The sequence below is a fragment of the Typopeltis vanoorti genome, chromosome 2 (assembly GCF_054136105.1).
Source record: "Typopeltis vanoorti isolate ZY-2024b chromosome 2, IOZ_Tvanoo_1.0, whole genome shotgun sequence".
NCBI classification, from domain to species: Eukaryota; Metazoa; Arthropoda; class Arachnida; order Uropygi; family Thelyphonidae; genus Typopeltis; species Typopeltis vanoorti.
In genome coordinates, this window is record NC_143550.1 from 29,060,687 (window position 1) to 29,084,636 (window position 23,950).

The window sequence follows — 23,950 nt, forward strand, 5'->3', positions numbered from 1 at the left end:
TTTTTAACAGATTCCTTTCTTCTTCTACTCTTTTTAAGACCTCGTCATTATTTATTTTATCTGTCCATTTTATTTTTTCCATCCTTCTCCAAATCCACATCTCGAAGCTTTCCAAAATTATGTTGCGATTCTGCAACATCCTAAGTACATCCGATTGAACAGCCTCTGTTGTTGCATCTGTCACATCAGTATCTTCATTTGGATAATATACCCTTGCAAAGTGGTCACTCAGAAACTCAACTATTTCATCTGCTTCTTTCGTCCTACTACCTTGAACTTGCATATCCCATCTAATCCCACACCTGTATTTATGTTGAGATTCTGCAACATCCTAAGTATTTCCAGTTGAACATCTCACATCTGTCATAACAATATACTCACTTCCGTGATATACCGTTGCAAGGTGGTAGCTCAATCTTAACTTACCTTCCACTTTCACCTTTCTGATCACCTTTCTCCTTATATACCCTACACAGTTTATTTTTTCTAGTTACAGCTTGATTGTACTGTTCATCATCCTTGTAACTCTTACCTCATTAACCCTCCTAACCTTGGGTATGCATTCTCATATTGCTTCCTTCAAATACCCCTTGACTATCCTCATGTTTTTACAAACATCTTTTCCTTACAGAAATTTTTATGCCATGGCACTGCATCAGTCTGCCTCATAATCTTGTCATATCGCTTGCCTTATAGTTCCAAATGTATTCCTTTTTGAGTGAAAATTCCACATTACACTACCTCTCAAGTCAAGACCATTTTTTTGTCTTGCCTGTAGAATTATAACTCCATTGAGTTTACTTGGTAGTTAGTGAGCCAATGCATGCACAGATTCCCAGGAAGCAGCAGATCCTGTTTTGACAATTGTTTTCCTGAATGTGAGTGGATTGAAGTGAAAGGAATTTTTTTTTTTTTAATACCTTCTGCTGGCTGTTCACTCCTGAAATAAACTCTTTCAGATAAATCTATTGGTCTTTATGTTCCAATAACTTTACTATCTCCTCCTCCTCCATCTGATTGTGAAGGAGTATCTAGAGCATGGACATGACAGACCATGCTCTAGATACATAGACTGGTAGATCAGTTAACATTCGCCTTGAAGAACATAAAAATTACATTCGGGATTATCTGTATGGCAAGTCGGGATTGGCAGACCATGCTCTGGATACTCCTTCACATAGGATCAGATGGAGGAAAACATCTTTATTGCATAGAGGTCATTACTGGTCTGAGAGGCTGTGTTTAGAAACGGCATCAGCAATGAAGCACTCTCCTAACCTTAACAAGTATGGTTGCATTTATTTTCCAAAGATCTGGGAGACTAGTTTTAAGACCTGATAGCCAGACTTCTTTAGATTAACTTTATAGTTATACAACCCACATAGGGCCCCATATAGGGACATTAGTCTGTTGATTTAAAAATCAAGACATAAGTGGAAGAACTCATTATAAGTAATTGATAATGGAATTATGTTAATTTAAATCTTTTTTATTTGTAGAATTTTTGGCTGTGTTTCATTGCCATTTTTAATACGATTATAGGAAACCAACCACAAAAAAGAGAGCATCAATTCAGTTGAAAGTGTGATATTATAAGCACTGTGGGTGCAGGAGAATAGCTCCATCTGCATTAATAGATATCCAGAAATAATTATAATGAAGTAGTATATACAGTAGTATATTTTATAAAGAATTACAGAATGCCATAGATAAAACAAACAAAACTGACTATTTACTGCTAGCAGGAGATTTAAATATAAATGCCAGAATAGGAAACAAAAAATACAAAACAAACATAGGTAAATTTGGCGAAGATACATGTAATCAAAATGGTCGCAGATTGCGCGATTATGTCATTTATAATAATATGAGAATAATGAATTCAATGTTTAAACACAAGGAAATACATAAATATACTTGGTCAGCCAGAGGATACAAATCAGTAATTGACTACGTTATCACAAATTTTAAATTAACAGAGTTAATTTTAGACGTATCGAGGCTTTGAATTAAACTCTGATCATTATATGGTATCAGCAAAAATTCGTTTTAAACCAGAGTGGCTAAAAACACATAGAATTGAAAATTCTTACCAGCCAAGCTACAAAATTTCTTCATTACAGGATCCTCAAGTTAGACTACAATATCAAAAATGCATAAACTTAAAAACAGAAACCACACATGAATCAAGGGACATAGAAGATGAATGGGAAAATTTGAAACAAATTCTCACAAAAGCAGCAACAGAAACCTTAGGAATAAAGCACAAATGGATTAGAAAAAGAGGACTACGAAACTGGAACAAAGAAATAGAAAATATAATAAAAACCAAAAAGGACAGTTACCAGAAATGGCTAAATTCCAAAACAATAGAAGCAGAAATAGAGTATAACAGAAATAGTGCAATTGCAAAACGAGAAGTAAGGAAAAAACATAGAGAAAGATGGAACAGTTTACTAACAGAACTAGAAAAGGATTTATTTAAGCCACAACCCAAAACTTATAAAGTAATAAAATACAGGAATAAAGAAATAAAAGAAAAGATAAAAATACAAACAATAGATTTAGAAAAATGGGTGACCTATTTCCAAAATCTCTGGACAGATGAGAACAATGAATTAAAATTTTATAAGACAAAGAATGACCTAATAGAAAATATCACAATGTTAGAACTGAAAAATATACTAAAGAAGATGAAAAATAGGAAAATGCCAGGAGAAGACAATATAAATATAGAACTATACAAAAATGCAGGTGAAAAATTTAATGAAAGACTTTTGAAATTTTTTAATATGGTTTGGATGTCCGGAAAAACCCCTAACTCTTGGAAAAAAGCACTGGTCATCCCGATCTATAAAAAAGGAAATAAAGACAATTGCAATAATTATAGGGGAATTAGCCTGCTGAATACAGGATATAAAATATATGCAGGAATATTAAAAGAGAAACTAAGCAGCATTGTAGAAAACAAATTACTAGAAGAACAAAATGGCTTCCGAAAAGGCCGATCCTGCATAGATCCAATTTTTACTTTAAAATTATTAATAGAAAAGAGAAGAGAATTTCAAAAAGAAACACATGTGGCGTTTATTGATTATGAAGAAGCTTTTGACAAAATTAGTCGACAAAAATTGTTTAAAATATTAACCAATTTAAACATACCAAACCAACTTTTACAATCTATTCAAGAAATATATGCAGGAAATAAAATAGCAGTTAAATTAGAACACACCTCAGAATGGAAAGATATATCAAGAGGAGTACGACAAGGATGTACCCTCTCACCTCTGCTTTTCAATATATATATAAATGAAATATTAACAATCTGGAAACAGCATAACCCATTTGGTATACAAATGACCCCGCAAATGAAGATAGATGCACTACTATTTGCAGATGATCAAATAGTATTAGCTACATCAGAAGATGACTTACAAAGATCATTAAAATCATTAAATGATATCTCAAAGCAATATAATATGACAATATCCAAAGAAAAAACAAAAATAATGGCATTCAAAGGAGAAAACCCAATAAGAAGTAAAATAGTGATAGATAATAAAATACTAGAACAAGTAAACACTTTCAGATACTTGGGATGTGATCTATCATATGGAGAAGAAAAAGACATAGACACTAAAATATCAAACTTTGTCAAAGTAAATGGCATAATAAACAGTATATTTAAGCCATCCCTGGTACAAAAACACACTAGAATCAGACTATATAATGTCTTGTCAAAACCAACTCTACTATACGGAAGCGAAACATGGACCATGAAAAGGAAAGATGAAAAACGAATTCAAACAGCAGAAATGAAGTTCCTCAGAAAAACAGCTGGATATACCAAGTGGGACCACAAAACAAATGAAGAAATCTTACAATCCCTAAAAATCAAACCAATTAATTACTACATAAAACAGTATAAACAAAAATGGCTAGAACATTTAAATCGAATGGACAACAGCAGACTACCAAAAATATTATACAGATACAAAATAAGTGGAAAAAGAAGAATCGGAAGACCAAGAAAGAGATGGCATGAGACCGGAACAGGCCACACGGCCTATATTCCATGTTAGGAAGAAGAAGATTATAATGAAATAAATTATTTCAAATATTTATAAACATAAATAATTAGTTAATTCTAATTTACAGAACACATGAATGCAGTGCCGTATTTAGGTATAGGCCTGGGCCTAGAGTGGCAAATTTTGAGGGGCAGCGGAAATTTCCGGGCTCTCATTTTTGTAATTATAACATGTTCCTTATATGCCACATCTACTCACAAGTAGAGAAATATTTTTCTTTTCCTCATTGTAAGTTTAGTCTGCAAGCATATTGGCATGTAATCAGATTCTGCATAACTATACAGACCGATATATGTATATATATTTATATTACGAATTTACGATATAAATAGGTTATGCATATAAATCAACATGTTCGTTAAATATGGGGGGGGGGGGGCACTTTCTGCGGGCCTATTTGTGGGAAATACCTAAATATGCCACTGCATGAATGGTATTAGTCAGTATAACTTTCCAAAATTGAGAAAGTTTAAGACAGTTGTTTTTGTTTAAGTTTGGATTGTGAATGCGTGCTTCACAGCTTTCTTTGTAATCTTTCCACAAGAAAATAACTTATGTAACACTTTGGTTTTGTTATACTGAATCCTGTGCTTTGTATATAATGCATGGGTTGCTAAAAATTAGATTTACTGGATTCCTTAAAATAGTATTGGGTTGGCAAATAAGTTCGTTCAGTTTTTCAGAGTGGAATGAAACATTTTATTTAATATATATAATACATACTTGTCAGTTATATATTGACCCTCTTTATCAATGACCTCTTGCCATCTGTCCACCAACTTCATTATGCCGCATTCATAAAACTCCTGACGTTTACTGGTGAAAAACTGATCCAGGTGTCTTTTGACAGCCTCCTCATTAGCGAAGTTTTCCCGTTCAGAGAATTCTGCAACGATCAGAATAAGTGGTAATCGGAAGGTGCCAGGTCCAGTGAATACAGAGGATGCGGCAAAACATCCCGGCCAAGACGTCACAATTTACTCTGGGTTGTTGATGATGTGTGGGGCCTGGCGTTGTCGTGGTGAAAAACAACTCCTTTCCGATTTCCCAATGCAGGACGTTTTGTACAGGCACAGGCCAAATTGCACAGGCCAGTCACATTAACTGTGAGCAGTAGACAGTTGAATCAATGGTTCTGCCTGATGGTAACACCTCGTAGTGGACAACACCTTTATAATCCCACCACACAGAGCGCCGTGATCTTTGGGTGCAATCCCGCTTTCGAGGTTGTTTGCAGCGGTTTGCGCTTGTGCCCCCCATGATCTTTTACATACCTCGTTATCATACGCCACCCATTTTTCATCTTCCATAATCATCTGCTTCAAAAATGGGTCGTTTTTCTTGGTGACATTGCAGCGAATCACAGATGGATATGCGAGCAGTCATGCGGGACCCAAACATCAAGTTTTTAAACATATCTCAGCTTGTGCAAATGGTTTTCAACACGTATGGGATATATTCAGTACTGCAGCAATCTCACGTACCTTTTGGGACGGATTTTTGTCGATGATATCTTTCACAACACTCGAATCAACCTCGGTCAGGTGACCGCCGCGAGGTGCATCACTGACGTTGAAATCTCTAGAACGGAATTTGGCAAACCACTTTTGGCATACACGTTCTGTTAAGGCACCGTTCCCATATATGCTGCATATTTTTTTATGGGCCTCCGCGGCTCGTTTGCCTTTTTTGAAATAAAAAAGCAAATTATGCCAGTAATGTACGTTATTTCCTTCCATTTCTAAAAATATGTTACACACACACACGTGCGCAACTGAAGTAGGCCGAACGAAAATTCACTGAAAGGTTATGTGAAATGTCGCCTTTCAACTGTGCAATAGTTGCGCTGTAGCGCAACAATAGCTTCTACTAACGCATAAACCAAACAAACTTATTTGCCAACCCAATAATAGTAATAAATCTAATAATTCACATCATTGCCCTTGTCAGAAATATGGTGTAGCTAAATCTCTAGGGGACAGAGCTCATAAAATGATTTACAAATTCCTTTCTAAACAAAGATCTGTCTATCATCAGAGCTACTTTTATATCTAATAGTTATAATACCAAAACTATCTATAAAATAATTATGGCCATCATTTTAACCTTCCTGAAGAAGTTACCAGTATTTGTATTTCATATGTTAAAGGACTTTTTAAAAAAAATAGCAAGCTACTTCGACAAATTGATTTACAAGTCTCTTTCCATCCAGTTCTTAAACTTAATGCCTTAATAAACTTAATAATAAAAGTTAAGGATGAAAAGTACATATTAAGATTGTAATACCATTGATATTAAGTTAAAATCTGGATATGGAGTTCATGAGGAGACATCAGTGTGGTTAAGGGAGAAACTTTTGCTTGTCTGCTAAGGTAGGGACAAGTTTTTTTTTGTAGAAAGATTAGTGTTAAATCACAGTAAGGAGATCTTATTTTGAACTGATTATATGTGCATACGTACTTATGGAAGACACAGTTTACAGAATCCCCTGCTTTTGCATCTTGTGTTATGGACAAGCTGGTCATTCTGCTCAAATTCATCTTGAATAACATCAGGAATATATTTCACTTAAAGAACCCATTAAATCTTGTTTATCAAACCACACATTATCTACAAAAGACTGGATTTAGTGTTACACAAATGTTATTTTCTTCTGGAAAGACTGTACAAAGAAATCTGTGACACACGCACACTTTCACAATCTATACCTAAACAAAAATAATAACATTCTCAAATTTGGAATGTTATACATGAATACTCACCATTCATGTGTCCCATAAATTGTAATTACCATATTTGCCGGCGTATAAGAGACACTTTTTTCCCTTTGAAAATAAGTCTGAAAAACAGGGTGCGTCTTATACGCCGACACTCAGTTTTTTATTACTTTCATTTCTGGAAATTTTCTCTGTTATGCGATTTCTTCCTTGCAGTGTGTGAGAGCATTACAGTTATATTAGTTATGTATTCCAGTATTCCAGTTATGAATAGATAACATTTAGTCTAGGCCAGTGGTCGCCAAAGTGGTCGATATCGACCCCCCCCAGGGGTCGATATAACATTGTTAGGGGTCGATAGAAAAAATATAAGGCATCATTGTACTGGTAATATTTAATTCGGTTAACTTGGATTACCTCCATCCAGAATGACAATGCAATTAAGAGTGAATCGTGGGAACAGTGACATGAATAGGATCTGTAAGATGGAGCAAGGTCATGAAAATAGTTATGGAGGCCAGTGATGTAGACCAAAATTACGTATTTACAAATAAACAGATGTCGGTGGCTCCCGCCCAGCTGGCACGGCAGGAGCGAGATTGCAACACGTGCACGGTTCTTATTTACTTATATTTACACATATTCGATCCCAGTCTTATTTTTTGCGCATCGACATACAAGTGAGCGTTAATGTTCTAAAATTCGTCAACATACATATCATAATTCAATCGTTATTCATTCACGAACTAAACTTCTCTATGTTGAAGAGTTGAGCAGTAGTTTATTAATACCAGTATATTAATATCACTAGTAATACCAGTGATATTACTAGTGATAGTAGTAGTAATAGTAATATAATAATATATACTATATTATACATACAATAAACCTGTAACTATAAAATAAACAATCTAAAAACTCACATAAGCATCTTTTTTGCTTGTCCTATTATAATTATGTCATAGTAAAATAGAGGGGGTCGATAAAAACTCAAGAAACTCTTGAAAGAAGTTTGGCGACCCCTGGTCTAGGCGCTCTGGTGGACTGTTGAATGGAAGTAATAGTAATTCTCCATTAATATGGAATTATTACTGTTACTTCCATATCTCAGTGAGATGAAAAATTGCCACATAATCTGAAAGATAGAACATTGTAATTGTTTTAACCACCTGCATGATCTTGATGTGCATGCATGTCAAAGTTCTGGATGCAAAGTACATATTAAAATTGTATTACCATTGATATTAAGTTAAGATATGGATTGTATGAGAGACATTAGTGTGGTTAGTGGAGAAACCTTTGCTTGTTTGCTAAGGTAGGGATACGTTTTTTTTTTTGTAGAAGGAGATTAGTGTCCAATCACAGGAGATCTTATTTTGAACTGATTACATATGCATACGTACTTATGGAAAACAATTTATAAACCTTGAAAAGATTAATGAAGGATTTTTTTTCCTTTTATTTTTGATTAAGTTGCTGAGAGTGAGAAATTGTATCTTGTATAATCTTATTAATTCAATAAGATTATAAAATTTTTATCTGTTTGTAAATAAATGCATTTTTTAATTATTAGACTTCTGTTTACATTATTATCATAAGTGAATGAAGTTTCGTTAATAGTTAATTGCACAATATTCATGGGCTGTTCAATAAGTAATAAGACTAATTTTACTGTGGCAAAACCACTCATCACAATATTAATTTCTGTGGAATAAAGAAATGTTGCTGTCTGTATTAACAAAAGAGGTTGATAGATGGTGTATACGGGCTGATGTGCCAGAGTGTCACATGACTAAACGCAAGTGCTCATCGGCGTGCCTACGAGGCGCGACCAGTCTTCAAAATGGAAGCATCCTTGGAACAGCGTTATGCGATTAAATTTTGTGTGTGTTTGCAAAAATCGACATCGGACACTTTTAACATGATAAGCGAAACTTTCCACGATGAAGCAATGTCGAGGGCAATTGTTTTTCGCTGGCATAAAACTTTTAAGGAATGAAGGCAAAATGTGGAAGATCTTGAACGTGAGGGAGGACCTTCAACGTCCATCACAGAGACAATGATCAACACAGCAGCGATTATCATCAAGCACATCAAAAGGAAGCGTCCATTACTGAAGAATGGCTTCTTATTGCACCACGATAATGCAATGCCACATATTGCTGGTTGTATAGTGGACGTTTTGCAGAAGAACAACACAGATATCATACCACACCCTCCATACAGTCCTGATCTCACACCGTGCGATTTCTGGCTGTTTCCTCAGCTCAAGAAACCACTAAGAGGCAACCATTTCGAAAGCAACAAAGCATGTGTAAAAGCTGCAGAGGCAGTTTTGAAAGAACTCTCAAAAAACAGACTCTCACATGTGTTTAAGAAGTGGATGCAACGTTGGGACAAATGCATAGAGTCTCATGGTAGTTACTTCGAAAAATACCATGTAAATGATGAGGATTAAAGGTAATCTGTTTTCTGTATAAATATAGTCTTATTACTTATTGAACCGCCTACGTATATTAAACAAATATTTGTTTTTCTTACTAGACTACTATTTGCATTATAAACATAAATAAATGTAGTGAATGAAATTTAATTGGGTTGATGGAACTAATATATATATGTATATAAAGATATTATTATTATTATTCCAGTATTAATATTAATAAATGCAAAGTATTACACTTTGGGATACAGAGATATAAGACTACGTACTGTATTGGTGGATGAGATTTGAGATCTTGGGGTGATGGTAGACAGTAGATTGAAGTTACAAGCATTGTGAAAGCTGTACATCATATTGCTTCTATGATAAAGAGTACAGTAACATGTAGGAATAAGGACGTAGTAGTGGTGGTGGTGCCTCTACATAAGGCATAGCTCCGACTACACATGCTCTCTCGTGCTCAGATTTGGTCACCTGGTTTTCATTGTGATGTGGAAAGACTAAAGAGGATCCTAAGACTAATGTTTTAATGACCAAAGTGATATCAGGACCCTAGAGTGTTGGTTATGAAAGAGCGTTTGAGGGAATGTTGATAACAGAGTTTGGTGGATAGGAGGAAAAGAAGAGAAAGGAGTGGATGTTAAGATGGGAAGAATAAGAGGCCATCCCTGGAAGTTGTATAAAGATGTGGTGAAGAAGGAAGTGAGAGGAGTAGATTTTTTTACTTTGAGAGTTGTTAGATTGCTGGAGTGCATTGTGAATGTCGAGAGATTGTATTTTTTCTATTGCAAGACTACAGCTTATTTCTGGGGAATCTCCTAATCAACAGAAGGGAAGGGAATTAATTAGCACCTTATCTTAATCTTAAAATGTAGAAGTTCATGAGATGTAGAGTGTAATACTTACCTGTTGCAGGAATAAAAAAAAAGCCCTTCTATCACCAACACCATCAAGTTTATGCATGGTCTTGCAGGTCCTTATTTATCTTACAGCTCTCTGTGGTCAAATTGTTTAATTCATTTAATTTCTAGGTTTATTTTAATAAACCTGTTTTGCGTTTGCAGTATGGAAATTAAATGAAGCTTTGCCAAATCACACAAATATTTGTTTTCATGCTGTCTTTTTTTAAATAAAGACATTATATCAGTAAATGATAAATAACTTTTTCTTCTGATTTTATCATGGTTTGTCCACCATATGCATTGTTTTTGGCAACAGGTCTTTGCCTCTATATGGGGCAGGTGTATGTGAAAATTTATCAGGTATTTGACCATCATCAGTTATCTTTCTTGTTTGCTAAGAATTCTAATAAGACACTACTTAATAATTTAGGCTAAACTCTTTCTCTCTATGCTGAAGAAATAAATGATCTATCTAGACATCTGGATTTTGCTATAGCTCTGAAAGTTGTTCTTGTGAATTTTTTTTAGCTATAGATGAAGCGCTACATGCTGTTTCTTCAGGTTTGGCTAACCACTTTCATTTTCGAATTGCACAAATGCTTGTAAGTATTGAAGCCTCTGCCTCCTAATTTAGCTTACACAGAAAATTAAGGAATTACTATGAATGGAAAAGCACAATTTATTATTTCTAAAGCTGGTAAAGTGAAGGAAAAGAAGAAAGCATATCGAAAGTTCCTGGCAAGTATCGCACTTTGTGCTCTTAGGGAATACAGAAAAAAAATGTAAGAAAGCAAAGCATTTTGTAAAATTAGCTAAGCAAAAAATCATGGGAAGACTTTGGTGAGAACATTGAAAATAAATATCAGGAAGATAGTAAAATATTCTGGAGGCTATTGAAAAAGCTCAGAAATGGAGGAAGGAGTACTGTAAGAGGAATTAGAGATGATAAAGGGGACATGAAAACTGAAGATAAATATATTCTTGATGTATGGAGTAATAACTTTGAAAGATTGCTAAATGAAACAAGCAGTGCCAACATAGTAGTAGAAAACACTCAACAGGAATGCCATCTGGAATATATGTCTGTATTTGAAGTAGAAAAAGCTATCACAACCTGAAATGTGGAAAGGCAGCTGGAGTAGATGATATTTGACCAGAATTGCTAAAATATGGAAGTATAAAGTTTTATAGTGGCTACATTGCATAATTCATAGATCAGAGTGTCTAATTCCAAATGATTGGAGTAGAGTGCTCATAGTACCCATCTATTGAAAAGAGAATAAAGCTAATATGAGAATTATAGAGGAATTTCTCTATTCCTTGGAAGATTTATGCAAGTGTTCTTGAGAAATGCTACTTCAAATATCAGAATGAACATTACCAGCAGATTGAAGGTACTATCATAGGTAGTCCTCATTCTCCAACACTGACTATATCATGGAACGATTCAAGAAACACCTGTTAGATGATGTCTCACCTAATCCTTCCTTTCAGTACACATTTACATATGCATACAGTTTGTCATGGTTCCCTCATGAACTTAAAGATTTTGTTTTGAAGATTAATAGTGGCTATCAGACTAGGAATTAAATCTTTGGATGGTGGCTGTTCAAAAAACCATATATGGTACTAAAGTACTATAGGTTGAGAAGCCAACCTCTCTGTATGGAGAGGTTACAACATAAAAAATATTAAAAAAAAAGGGGGGGGGGATGGGAAAGTGTGTAAGGTGTCCATGTCACCTGGCCAAATAGTGGGTTTAGGAAGAGAGGGGGGGGAGAATTAAGGGCATTCTTTTCAGGTGTCTCCATGAAAAAGTTAGCCATGGGGGCAGAAAGAGGCAGGTCCATGGTTGTTGCCTCTATTTGTTTGTAGAATTTCCCTTGCCAAACAAAGTAACCTGAGTTGGTGAACTGAAACAGGACTGAGATATCGGAGGGAAATTCTGCTTGGATAAGAGCCAGGATGTCCTTAAGTGGGACATTTGTGAATAAGGAGGAGACATCGAAACTGACAGTTAGATTAGCATTGAGGAGCATGAGATCTTGTATACTTAAAATGGGCTAGGTTTTTTTTATATGTGATGAGGTATTGCCACTAGTTTCCGAAAGCACTTTAGCTAGTTTGAAGTATTTCATGGAACATTTATACTGTGAAACCTTTCTTCACCATTCAGATCTGAACAGAAATGATGGTTCTGAAGTTATCCTTCCCATTCTAGAGTTAATAGTTTCGAATTTATCTTGTTTCAGTTTGTACAGTTAGGTAATATTTTAGAATGTGCTGCTCTATCGTTGGAGCAGAGCTAACACCATCTGCTCCAATTTAAATACAAACTTGTCATAAGTGTTATCACAGGATTCAACATCAGTAGCTATCCATTCATGATTGATGTTTGGCCATGTTCAATGCTCTTTTATTGACACAGATATTGTGTAGTTCTTTATGTAGTGTCTACCTTCAAACCTGAATCCCTATTGACTCTTTGAATTCCTGTTTGATTACATCCACTTTACTATTTAGGTTTCCATATTATTCTTCTGAGCATTCTTTGGTAGCTTGGTGTTAGGGGTCTTCCTCTGAATATCTTAGCTAAGGTAGCACTTTCATATTCTCATCAGATGAAAATGATTCCTATAATTGCTGTAGGGTGATTAAGACTTTTAACAGTCATGAATGGATAGCTACTGATGTTGCATCCTGTGATAACACTTATGACAAGTTTGTATTTAAATTGGAGCAGATGGTGTTAGATAATAGACTAACGAATTGCATAGGCTCTTTGATACGTATTAGAGAGCTAGAGCCTGGGTACTTTCCTCTTCTGGGTACTGCTACTTTACATGTCATGTAAAGTAGCAGTACCCAGAAGAGGAAAGTTGTAATCATGACGTACTGCAAAAATTATTTATTTTTGCAGTGGGGAGAGAATGTAGAAGTGAAATTTAAGAGCCAAATTGCAAAAATTGTGAGGATATGACATTGATAAAAAAAAGTCTTGTAGAGGTTATAGTTTCACCCTTCTTCAGACTGCATGTGGACTGTTTTTGTGTGCATAATTGGTCATAGGTTTCAAGGATATCTTTTATTGTCTAAGTCAATACTGAATACAGGTTAATTGGCTAAGACCCAAATTGCCAGCTTGTTCTCATTTGTTCGGTATCCATGTGGATACCTAATAGCAGGACAACCCATGAGAAGGTAAGGTTTGGGTATTGGGCTCCCTTAAGGCTATGTAATAAGAAGCCCAGTGGCCAATTAATTTACTATCATATTGTCCAGTTGTGGCTTCTGACTCTCTTAAGTGAAGCAGTTGTATCCTTGGAAACTTGACAAATATCAGATTAAGTTGAAGAAACTGTTGGTAGGAAGCTAATAATAATATAAAATTAATTATGTGTAACTATCACAGATCCTTGTTTACCTTAATAGGGTACATATAATGACTTGGTGGTCTTGAGTTTCTCCTGATATAGAATAATTATAATTTCAATTATTACTAATGCCCATTTATATGACACTGCATTCATTCTCTTACACTATGGTTTAGTGACATGAAACTGCCACTCATCAAGTAATGCGCAGGGATTTGTGGATTCCGTTTATGAAATTGTTACTCACAGCTTCTCTCTTGTTTCGATATGAATTATAAACTTTTTATGAGATTATTAACAACAATATTTTATTGTTGTTAATAATGGCAGATAAAAATCCAAATATAGGTACCATTGCTTCCGCTGAAAACAAAGATGACTCATAAGCCTGTTACATTAAACATTAAAATTAAAATTATTAAATTTAGTGAAGAGGCATATTTTAAACCAGAAATAATACACAGAGATAAGAAAAGTCAATTTACCATTCCATGTTTCTAACTTTTTCGTTTGTGTAACTGACATCACTCACGCCACTGACTGCGTAAAAAAAAAGTTATTAAATGAATACATGCATCTACAGCTGGGAGAAAAAATGAAAGGCACTGATTCACTATACAATAAAATTTGCTTTATAATGGTGGCTTGGAACCTAATGTGTCATATGACTAGTGACTGTGAGTAGAGTACACTTTGGCTGACATCTGATTAGTGAAGTATCTGCCCGACTGGTGAGCCAAACCAAATTATTTTAAGGCTTTGAACATATTGTATACAAGTAGGTGGAATTTTTAATTTTATGGAGGCTGAGATAGCATTTATTGAAGTTAAGAGAGGGGAGAGAGCTAGATTTTTCTCTCATAGAGCAGTATTTGATATTGTGTTTGTAGACCATGAATGCAGGTAGTGTAAATAAATTGAAGAATAGGTGTGACAGCTGCCGTTATGGCTAATGGCTTCCCTCAGTTAAGTTCTTTACTTCTTTGAGATAATAATAATAATCAGGTGGCTGAAGGACAGATATTAGTAAGTGGTAGTATATGTGGGTGTAAATCTGCAAGATTTAAGGTGAGCGGTATGATACTCCAGGAAGCAGTTTTTGTACTCTTATTGCTCAATTTACACATTAATGATGTCAGGAAGGAAGGATCTGACATGAGATGTTCGCTTGCTTGCTAATGATGCAAATATAGACAGGGCAGTCAGGGATGCTCAACACTTAAATAATGATTTATATAGATGGGAACTGTGGTCAAATGATAATAGCTGTCATTTCATTGTTATTAAAGTTGAAGTCATGTTACTTTGACTTGAAGAGATTTCCAGTGGCATAGTATATTTGTGGGATTATGTGTAGAAGTTTAGGTAGTTCAAAAGGTCACTATCAAAAATTGCAGCTTACAGTAGAGGATAATTTCAATACTAAAACAACATTGACATGCAAGGATAAGGAAGCGATTTTGTTTCTTTACAATGTCTATACAAAACTACACTTGGACTAATGTGTGCAGATTTGGTTAGAAGAAGAAGAGGCAGAAGATGATGTCTAGAAGGTACAAAGAAGAGTTACAAAGTTGAGATCGGGATTATGGAATGTAGATCATAAGGAGAAATTGAGAGTATATAGACCAGACACTGATAAATAGTAGAAAGAAGGGTGACATGATAGAGGCCTGTAACCTTCTGAAATAGTATTATCAGATTGTGAAATTTTTTTTTGTGTGGAAGGCAGGGAGAGAACAAGGAGTCATATGGGGATGTTAAGTATATGTGTGGTTAAGAAAGGGATGGGAGCTAAATTTTTCTCTCATAGAGTAGTGAGTGAGTGGAATGATTTTGTCTGTTGAAGTGGTGAGTGCATCTAATGTGTGAATGCGTTTATGAAAAGGTATAACAGCTGGTGTGAGCCATATGTGGTCATTCTCAGTGAGTTTTTACTCCCTGTAGGTTTCTTATGATAATAATGATTTCAGTTAAAAATTCATAATGTTGACAAAGCATGGCAAATTAACTTACTTTTGCTAAGTAGTAGATTAATTAATGGCTGATTGACTAATTCTTGTTATGTCTAATTTACTGATTAGCTATTACTGGCAGTGATAAAAATAAATTTTGCATCTTTGTAAAAATTGAGGAAAATTTACTGCTTTTGTACTATGAAAGTAGAATGTTTTATCCATTCTTTTAGTTTTTGTATTTATTTCTCTTAACATATAGTTCATTTTAATTTGTTCCTTTTACCCGTTATGTGAATTATTTTAACTGTAAATTATATTTAATTAATGTGAATTATTCAGCTTATTTGGGAATAATCCTATTAAACCTTAAATTTTATATCTTAGGTTCTTTATATTAACATGCTTGATTTTATTATTCGACCTTTATTTTATTTTTATTTATATTCCTTACTGAAGACAGAGCACAGCACAAATGAAATCCTGAAATCCACTATAAAATGAATAGATGTACTCTCCTTATAAAACTGTACTTATAGTCAGATACCTGACTATAAGTACAGTTTTTTACACAGTACTGTTACAAAGAAAGCAAGAAACATAAATGCAATGTTCATAAAATTGTATTATATCTAAAATCAGTTTCAGTGCAGGTAATCTTCGAATATGTACTTCACAAAAAACAAGAATATGTTAAGCAGAAAGTCAGATTACAAGACAGTAGTTTGGGGGACGAAGAGACATTCAAAATATTAATTACTGTCATTGAGAAACACTGGTCTCGCCATGTTTCTCCCAGGATGGGACATAGTGTTAGCTTAATTTGTATTAAGCTGCAGAAGTCCAGCACCTTCTCTAGTTCAGACAAAATTAAAATAGTACACTCAAAAGTCGCTAGGGTTTTTAAACAAGGCCAACTCATGGTGGTAGTGGTGCCAAGAGTAAACATAAGTCCATATCTACTTGCACCATATCATTTATACTAATGCATTTTATTTAATACCTTAATTTATGTTAATTTAATCTAAGTTTCCAGCATTCCATTATGCTTTAGGGACATGGAGGAGATAAAATTAGTAATTCAAAGGTGTACTGCTGAATTATTTTAATGTGACCTACATTGTTTCGGTAAAATGTTTCAGTCATCCTTAATCTGGCAAGGCTTGAAAATCAAGGGTGCTGAAAAATCGGTAGTTTACCTGTAGTTACTATTTTGATAAAATCAAGCATACATTATCAATTCACCAATATGGATTCTTTCAGTCAAGATCTATAGCAGATCTCTTAGTCTGAATCCTCCATCTCTGTACATCTCCCATTGGGTAATTTTGAGAAACCAATGTTGTTACATTCAGTTTCTCGGGCATTTGATTGGGTGGTTATCTTAGTGTCTGTATTATTCCACCCAATCTGGTTTTCAATCTGGTCATTCACTGCAATGTAAGATAAGTAGTAGAAGTTGTTCTTGCTTTTCTTTCAAATGCAAATATTCATCTTGGCTCTGTTATTTCATTCCTCCCATCTCTCATATACATAAATTACCCTCTCTAACTAATCTCAAATCCTATGAACAGTTTTGCTTATGAGAGAGCACTCTCCATTTCTCCTACTCATGTGACACTCTGCATTACTCAGACAGTGTCCCAAGTCTTGAAGATCATCTACAGTCAGTGTCCCAAACTGTGATGGTTGTAACAACATTCATTGGAGTGATCAGAACATAATTAAAGAAACAATTTTGTTTGTGTTCTTTTAAACAAGACATTTTTCTCCTATTACCTTTGATGACGTTCAGCATAACAGTCAAGACCAGATTTCTCTTAGGCTGATTATAACTTCTAAACTTTCTTGTTACTAACATATCACTTCTGTAGAATCCTCTGCTTCTGAAAAACTTGAAAGCTGTTTTCACTGTATATACATATTCATTTGTTATTTATTTTAAACATCTTGAAAGTAAATTAGCAATAATTGATCATAATAATCAAAGGAAGAACTAAGTCCTGATCAGAATGTTCATTCACAGGATGTTAAATGCTCATATAAGTTGCAGCAATAAATAAATTGTGAGTAGTGGCTCAAGATTTACTTATTTTTTATGCAAATTCAGTATTCAAAGAGTGTAAACCTCTTGTACATAGTACCATGGATAAGCTAAATGTCATATAATCCAGAATTCCTACTCTAGAGACCAGACATGGAAATCCTTTCAAACGACTTAGTGCTTAGGGGTTTTCACTAAGCAGGTATTATGCAAATGTATACTTACACTGCATAATACATTTGGCAGGATGTGAGAGAAATGTCAACATCCACTGTGAGATTCAAACTTGCGGCCATTTTAAAGGTTGGAAAGTAGAAATGCTACTCACTTGATCACCTGGGTTGACTGCATTAGTAATATATGATTGATCACCATATACAAGTTCTCTCGTGAAGAGCACTTTTTAATGCTTGTCTCATTTTCTTTCCATACTAGTTTTTCATTTCTCTTGAATTTCTTAGCTGTTTTTAACTATTAGTCACCGTCTTTTGCCTGTGACTATGAAGATATAGAAGTTAAAGCATCTCTTGAATTTTTCAAACCATTCCAACCCCATGCTCAGTGGTGATATTTTGCCATCCTCTAGCTTTAAGTCAATGAAAAAGTGTTAAACTTTGACTTCTAAGCTTGAAATACTAGTAAATTTGTCAGTACTTCTATCTGAATTGTGATGTTTTTTGATATTTTCAGTTTCCTTGCCTAATTGGCCGAGTTCTTAATGTACCAACTATCAAACCAATAGGCTGTGAGTTTGAATCCTGCCACATATAGGGATTTTTTTGATTGTCTTTAGTTGGGAGATGAATTTCACTATGTGATATGACACAACTCTCCTACTCATTAAAAACCTTGTGGAGTAAGATTTCCAGATTATTTAAAGACTAAATAAAATGAAAAATAATGATAAAGAAAACCCTTTTGCTATTCATATGCTAATGTGCTATAAGTTTACAATCTTTAGTGGGTGGAATAAAAAAAAACACTTTTGCAACCTGTTTTGGTTTTACTTACAACCTTTCAGGTTGCTCTGAATCTCTTTCAGATAACTCTACAGCATTAGGCATAAATCTTATGCAAAATGTGATCTTTTCAAAATGACTTTGGCAAAGTTTGTAACCCTGAAGAGATTTGTTCCTGCTTTTTTTTTGGGTGTAACCATCTCAGTATTAGTCCAGTTTTTCATTCAGTGGTGCACTACAAAGTGTGGAACATAAATGGGAGTTACACATGCGGCAGCATTAGTTGGCCCTATTACTCTGCCATGCAGAAATAATCTGAGATGTAAAAAATAAATGGTAAACTACGAAATGAGATAATGCAATAAAGAAATAGCATGCACCAAGTATCAGTGCTGTATACTAAATAAACCTGTACTTTTTATTTATTATATATTTTATTTTTTTGAAAAATACTCTAGGTGGAAGTAAATTCATCATACTGCCATTTTTAATCAAAAATAAGTTTCCCTTTTATCCACTCTACTCTTGTTGATTAATATGATAGTTATCTTACAGATTTGATTTAGATTTGCTATTAGTATAAATAATTTTTTTTGGCTAAATTCATCTCTATTGGTATTAATCTTTTTAATAGCATCCCAGCTGAGGCAGGGCCATGATCCAAGGAGGTGAAGATGCCATTGGAGATAAAGACACAACCCAGCCTCAGCAGTCAACAAGTAATGGACAAGAGCATATTGAACATTCCTCATTGCCAGAACAGTCACCAGTATTACCTCAAGTTACTGCGATACATGGGCAGCATATTGCATTAACCCAGCCTGTTGCAAGTGCTGTTATTGCAACACCTATTTCAGGAGGTGGAAATTCTACATCTAGTGGTATAGGAAATGCTACCTATCAGCATTACTTCATTCCTGGTGTCTCTTTGGGTGGACAGATACAAAACATAGCCATTCCTGCTCAGGTGGCAGGTAAGCATATTTAAAGTGATCTTCTTAAATTATCATATTAACACTATCATATAAGTGAAAATATGAATACAGTAAATAGTTTTGCCAATATTTATTTATTTTTACAAGTAGGATAAATTTCTGTGTTGCTCAACATTATTTCTATAGTAGAGTTGCAGGTATGCTATTTAAAGTTATCCATGAACTCTATATAGGATCATGTATGGGCAGGTTAGATAATCCAGGAAATCCATCTTTACATAAGAAGGGTTTATTGGATATTCCTACCTCTGATATAGGGATCAGCAAACCACAGCCTGCCACTTATTGGTCCTTGAAATGAGGATGGTTTTTAAATGTTTTGTGACAGGACATGAAATTGTGATTTAGTGAGAACCAACTGTACTCTGTTGAATTATTGTTAATGGGCTTGATTATTTTTCTTGCAATTTAATGTCCGACTTATAACTAGGAAAAGTTTTTCTTATATAGTGAAACCTGTGGAGTATTCATAACTAAAAAATCACACCATGCCACAGCAAATTAACTTTTTAATATGTAAATATTTCATCTCAAGTATCATAAGACATCATCAGTACAGTTATTAACAACAATAGGAATTACATTCAAAAAAATATTAGTGTGTATGTTTACATTGGAATCCCTCTATGTATACAGTAGCGTGTTTAAGGATTAAAAACTATTGGGTTGTAATTAAATTAAATTAAAATATAACTGATAAATTTATTTTATACAATTGAGGATACAATTTCCCAGACTTTTGAAATAGTGAGACAGTCGTTCTGGTTAAGATTGGGTCTATGATGCAAAGCTTCAGCAATATAGGCACTCAAGTTTATATATGGATCTGTGTAGTAGCTTGGGATTTTACCATAGGATTCTATGGTTAGCATTTTCAACTCCATGTCGTGCAAAGCCAGATTTTAAGATTTGATAAGACGGATGTGGTCTTCATTTTCAGAGATCATCATCATCATCATCATCATCAAATTCCTGCCATGTACCCTCAAGGGGTGTACAGGATATGACAGTACTACATGAAAAAAATTACATCATTACTAACTTCCTATCTACAATTTTCCTCCAAATCAGTCTGTTACTTGTCAAGACTCCAACATTATCAGATCTTATATTTCTATCGTCTAAGGCACTTTGTACCGTATCAATCCACCTATATCTTGGTCTTCCTCTGGGTCGTTTTCCTGCCAACCTGGCAGAGAACACTTGTTTTGCTAATCTTTCCTCTCCCATTCTATTTAAGTGACCATACCATCTGAGATTAGCTCTGCTAACGCATTCCTGGATGCTGACAATGTCAAGTTCTTTCCTAATATCCTCATTTTTAATATGATATTGCCATTGATGCCATCTGTTCACGCCTCTAATCTTTCTCAGGACTCTCATATCTGCGGTCTCTAGTCTTTCGTCAAGTGTTTTACTTCTGACCCAGCTCTCAGATCCATAAGTTAAAATTGGTTTGAACACAGTCTTGTATACAGCTAATTTAGTGTTCCAACTAATTTCTTTCTTATTCCATGTGAATTTATTCAATTGACTTCCCACGATACCAGCTTTGCTGATTCTGTTGTCTATTTCTATATTTAGTTTACCATCTTCAGTAAAAATTGTGCCTAAGTAGCTGAAATGTTTTACTTGTTCCACAGGTTTTCCATTCACAACACAGTTGACATTTTCAATGATTCTGCCTATTTTCATTGTCTTTGTCTTTTTATTGCTGACCTTCATACCATATCTATTACAACAGCTATTCAATTTAGTCAGAGAATCTTCCAGACTTGTAGCGGATTTATTTAGAAGTATAACATCATCCGCATAAAGCAAAGAGCTGACATTAACATCTCCAATTTTGATATCAGGTTTAATACCACATTCCTTCATAATGTGATCCATATAGATAATGAATAACAGAGGGGATAACGTACATCCTTGTCTCACACCAGATTTAACATTAAACCATCTTCCTGTACTTCCTTCAATTCTAACTGCAGACTCACAACTCAAATAAAGACTAAGTATTGCTTGATATAATGCCCCATTGACACCATATAACTGCAGCGTATTGAATAGCTTCTCTCTTGGCACCTTGTCATATGCCTTTTCCAAATCGACAAAACTTAAATACAGATCTTTGTTATATTCCCATGCTTTCTCGACTATTTGTCGTAAAGTGAAGATCTGATCCTGACAGCCTCTATTTGGCCTGAATCCAGCTTGTTCTTCACCAAGCTTTTCTTCCACAATTCTTCTCAACCGTTTCTCAAGTATACTTGCATAGATCTTGCCAGGAACACTCAGTAGGGAAATACCTCTGTAATTCTCACATTCAGTTTTATTTCCCTTTTTATATATGGGTACTATCAGAGCTCTACTCCAATCATCGGCAATTCGTCCCTCTGTCCAGGCTTTCTGAACTATGCAGTGCAGCCACTGTAAGACTCTTATACCACCATACTTCAGCATTTCTGGTCGAATATCATCTACTCCTGCTGCCTTTCCACATTTCAAGCCTTTGATGGCTTTTTCTACTTCAAGTATGGATATGTATTCCTGACTGCATGCCTGGTCAGTGTTTTTTATCACTGTGCTGTCATCACTGCTTGTTTCATTTAGCAGTTTTTCAAAGTAATTACTCCATACTTCAAGGATATCTTTTTCTCCTGTTTTCATTTCACCTTTATCATCTCTAATTCCTTTTACAGCACTCTTTCCTCCATTCCTAAGCTTCTTCAACAACCTCCAGAATATTTTGCCACCTTCTTGATATTTATTTTCTATATTCTTGCCAAAGTCCTCCCATGACTTTTGTTTAGCTAGTTTTACACACTGTTTAGCTTTCTTACATTTGTCTCTGTATTCTGTAAGAGTAAAAGCTGACTTATTTGCCAGGAACTTTTGATATGCTTTCTTCTTTTCCTTCACTGCCTCTTTAACTTCCTGTGTCCACCAGGGAGTTCTGATTTTTTTATCTTTGCACACAACCTCACCACATGCCTCTCTGGCAGAATCAATCAATGTTTCCTTTAGAGTTTGCCACTGAATCTCCAAGGTTTGATTCCTGTTCTCAAACTCTTTCATTTTCTTTTCAATAATATTTCTGTATTTTAGTCTACAGTTTACATCTGAGAGCTGCTCAACTTTTATTCGCTTTAAAACTTTCTTACATGTTATTCTTTTCAATATGAAATTCAATTTTATCCTGCTCAAGACTAAATAGTGATCACTTCCAATTTCAAATCCTCTGTACACTCTGGTGTCCTGCACCAGGGAGAAAACATCACTATCAACAATAACATAGTCAATGAGACTTTTCTTATTCCTAGCCTCTTCTCTCCATGTGAATTTGTGCACATTTTTATGTTGGAACATGGTGTTAGTAATAACCAGTCCATGTCCTGAGCAGAAATCCAACAGATATTTGCCATTATTATTAGCTTTGCTCTTTTCTCCAAATTTTCCCAAAATATTTTTGTATGTCTCACAATCATTTCCTACTCTACTATTTAGATCCCCAACAAGGACCAACTTTTCCTTTTTCATTGTGTCAGTTGCTTTTTCTAAAGCCTCAAAAAATTCCTCCACTTCTACCTTAGTAGAACCTTCTGTGGGACCATAGGCACAAATAAGTCTCATTGTCCAGTTCCCCATTCTCATATTTGCCCACATTACTCTACTTGAGACTGACTGCCATTCAAGAAGATTAGCCTCGTATTTTGTGTTGAATACTATGGCTACTCCTTCTTTTCCTTGATTGTTATTGCCTGAATATAACATTTTGTATTTATTGCTCAGAAAGATCTCACCAGTTTTGGTCTTTTTTGTTTCAGTCACCCCTATTATGTCGATCTGGTACTTATCTAATTCCTCAGCTAGCTCCATTTCTTTGCCATTCAGGCTTCTTACGTTGATAGTACCGATCTTTAACTCTGGTGATGTTGAGTTGGGGTTTGTTTTCAGATTTGTTCCAGTAGCTGACTTTTCGCTGTTCGCCCTGGTTCCCTGGCGAAAACAACGGGGGCCTTGTTTAACCGGGCGACGCCCCAGCCGGCATGAAATTTTGTCATGTTGTACCATCATTTTTTATTTTGGTTTAACCAATAAGAATACAATTTGGTCGGCTAAATCCCAAATTGCCAGCCCATCCTCGTTCGTTCAGTATCAAAGTAGATACCCAACAGGGTGCACCACGAGAAGGTGAGGATTGGACATTAGGTCAGAAGCCCTGGTCGGTTCTCTGCATTCCTTTAAAGGCTATGTGGAGGTCTCCTCTCAGTTATACAGCTTTGACCCTTAAGCACCCCTTTTCAGCACCACATTTTCAGAGATGCGTTTATTTATAGATCTACCTGTTTGTCGATAGCATCATAAAATCTTTAATATCCAGAGCACACAAGTCTTGTGTGCTCTGGATATTATATTATAATCTGGATAAAATAATCAATCATCACAATTTGTTACTATTTCCAAAAGATT

At 34.9% G+C, this 23,950-nt stretch overlaps 1 protein-coding gene across 1 annotated transcript in view; it reads left to right on the forward strand.

Moving 5' to 3' along the window:
* LOC150108900 (chromatin remodeling protein domino-like) overlaps window positions 1-23,950 on the forward strand; it is a 731,915-nt gene that overhangs the window by 38,520 nt on the left and 669,445 nt on the right. The window contains exon 3 of the mRNA XM_090410792.1: window positions 19,120-19,459. Coding sequence (XP_090266918.1) covers window positions 19,141-19,459 — 319 coding nt within the window. The 5' untranslated portion in view covers window positions 19,120-19,140. The remainder of the gene's footprint in view (window positions 1-19,119; window positions 19,460-23,950) is intronic.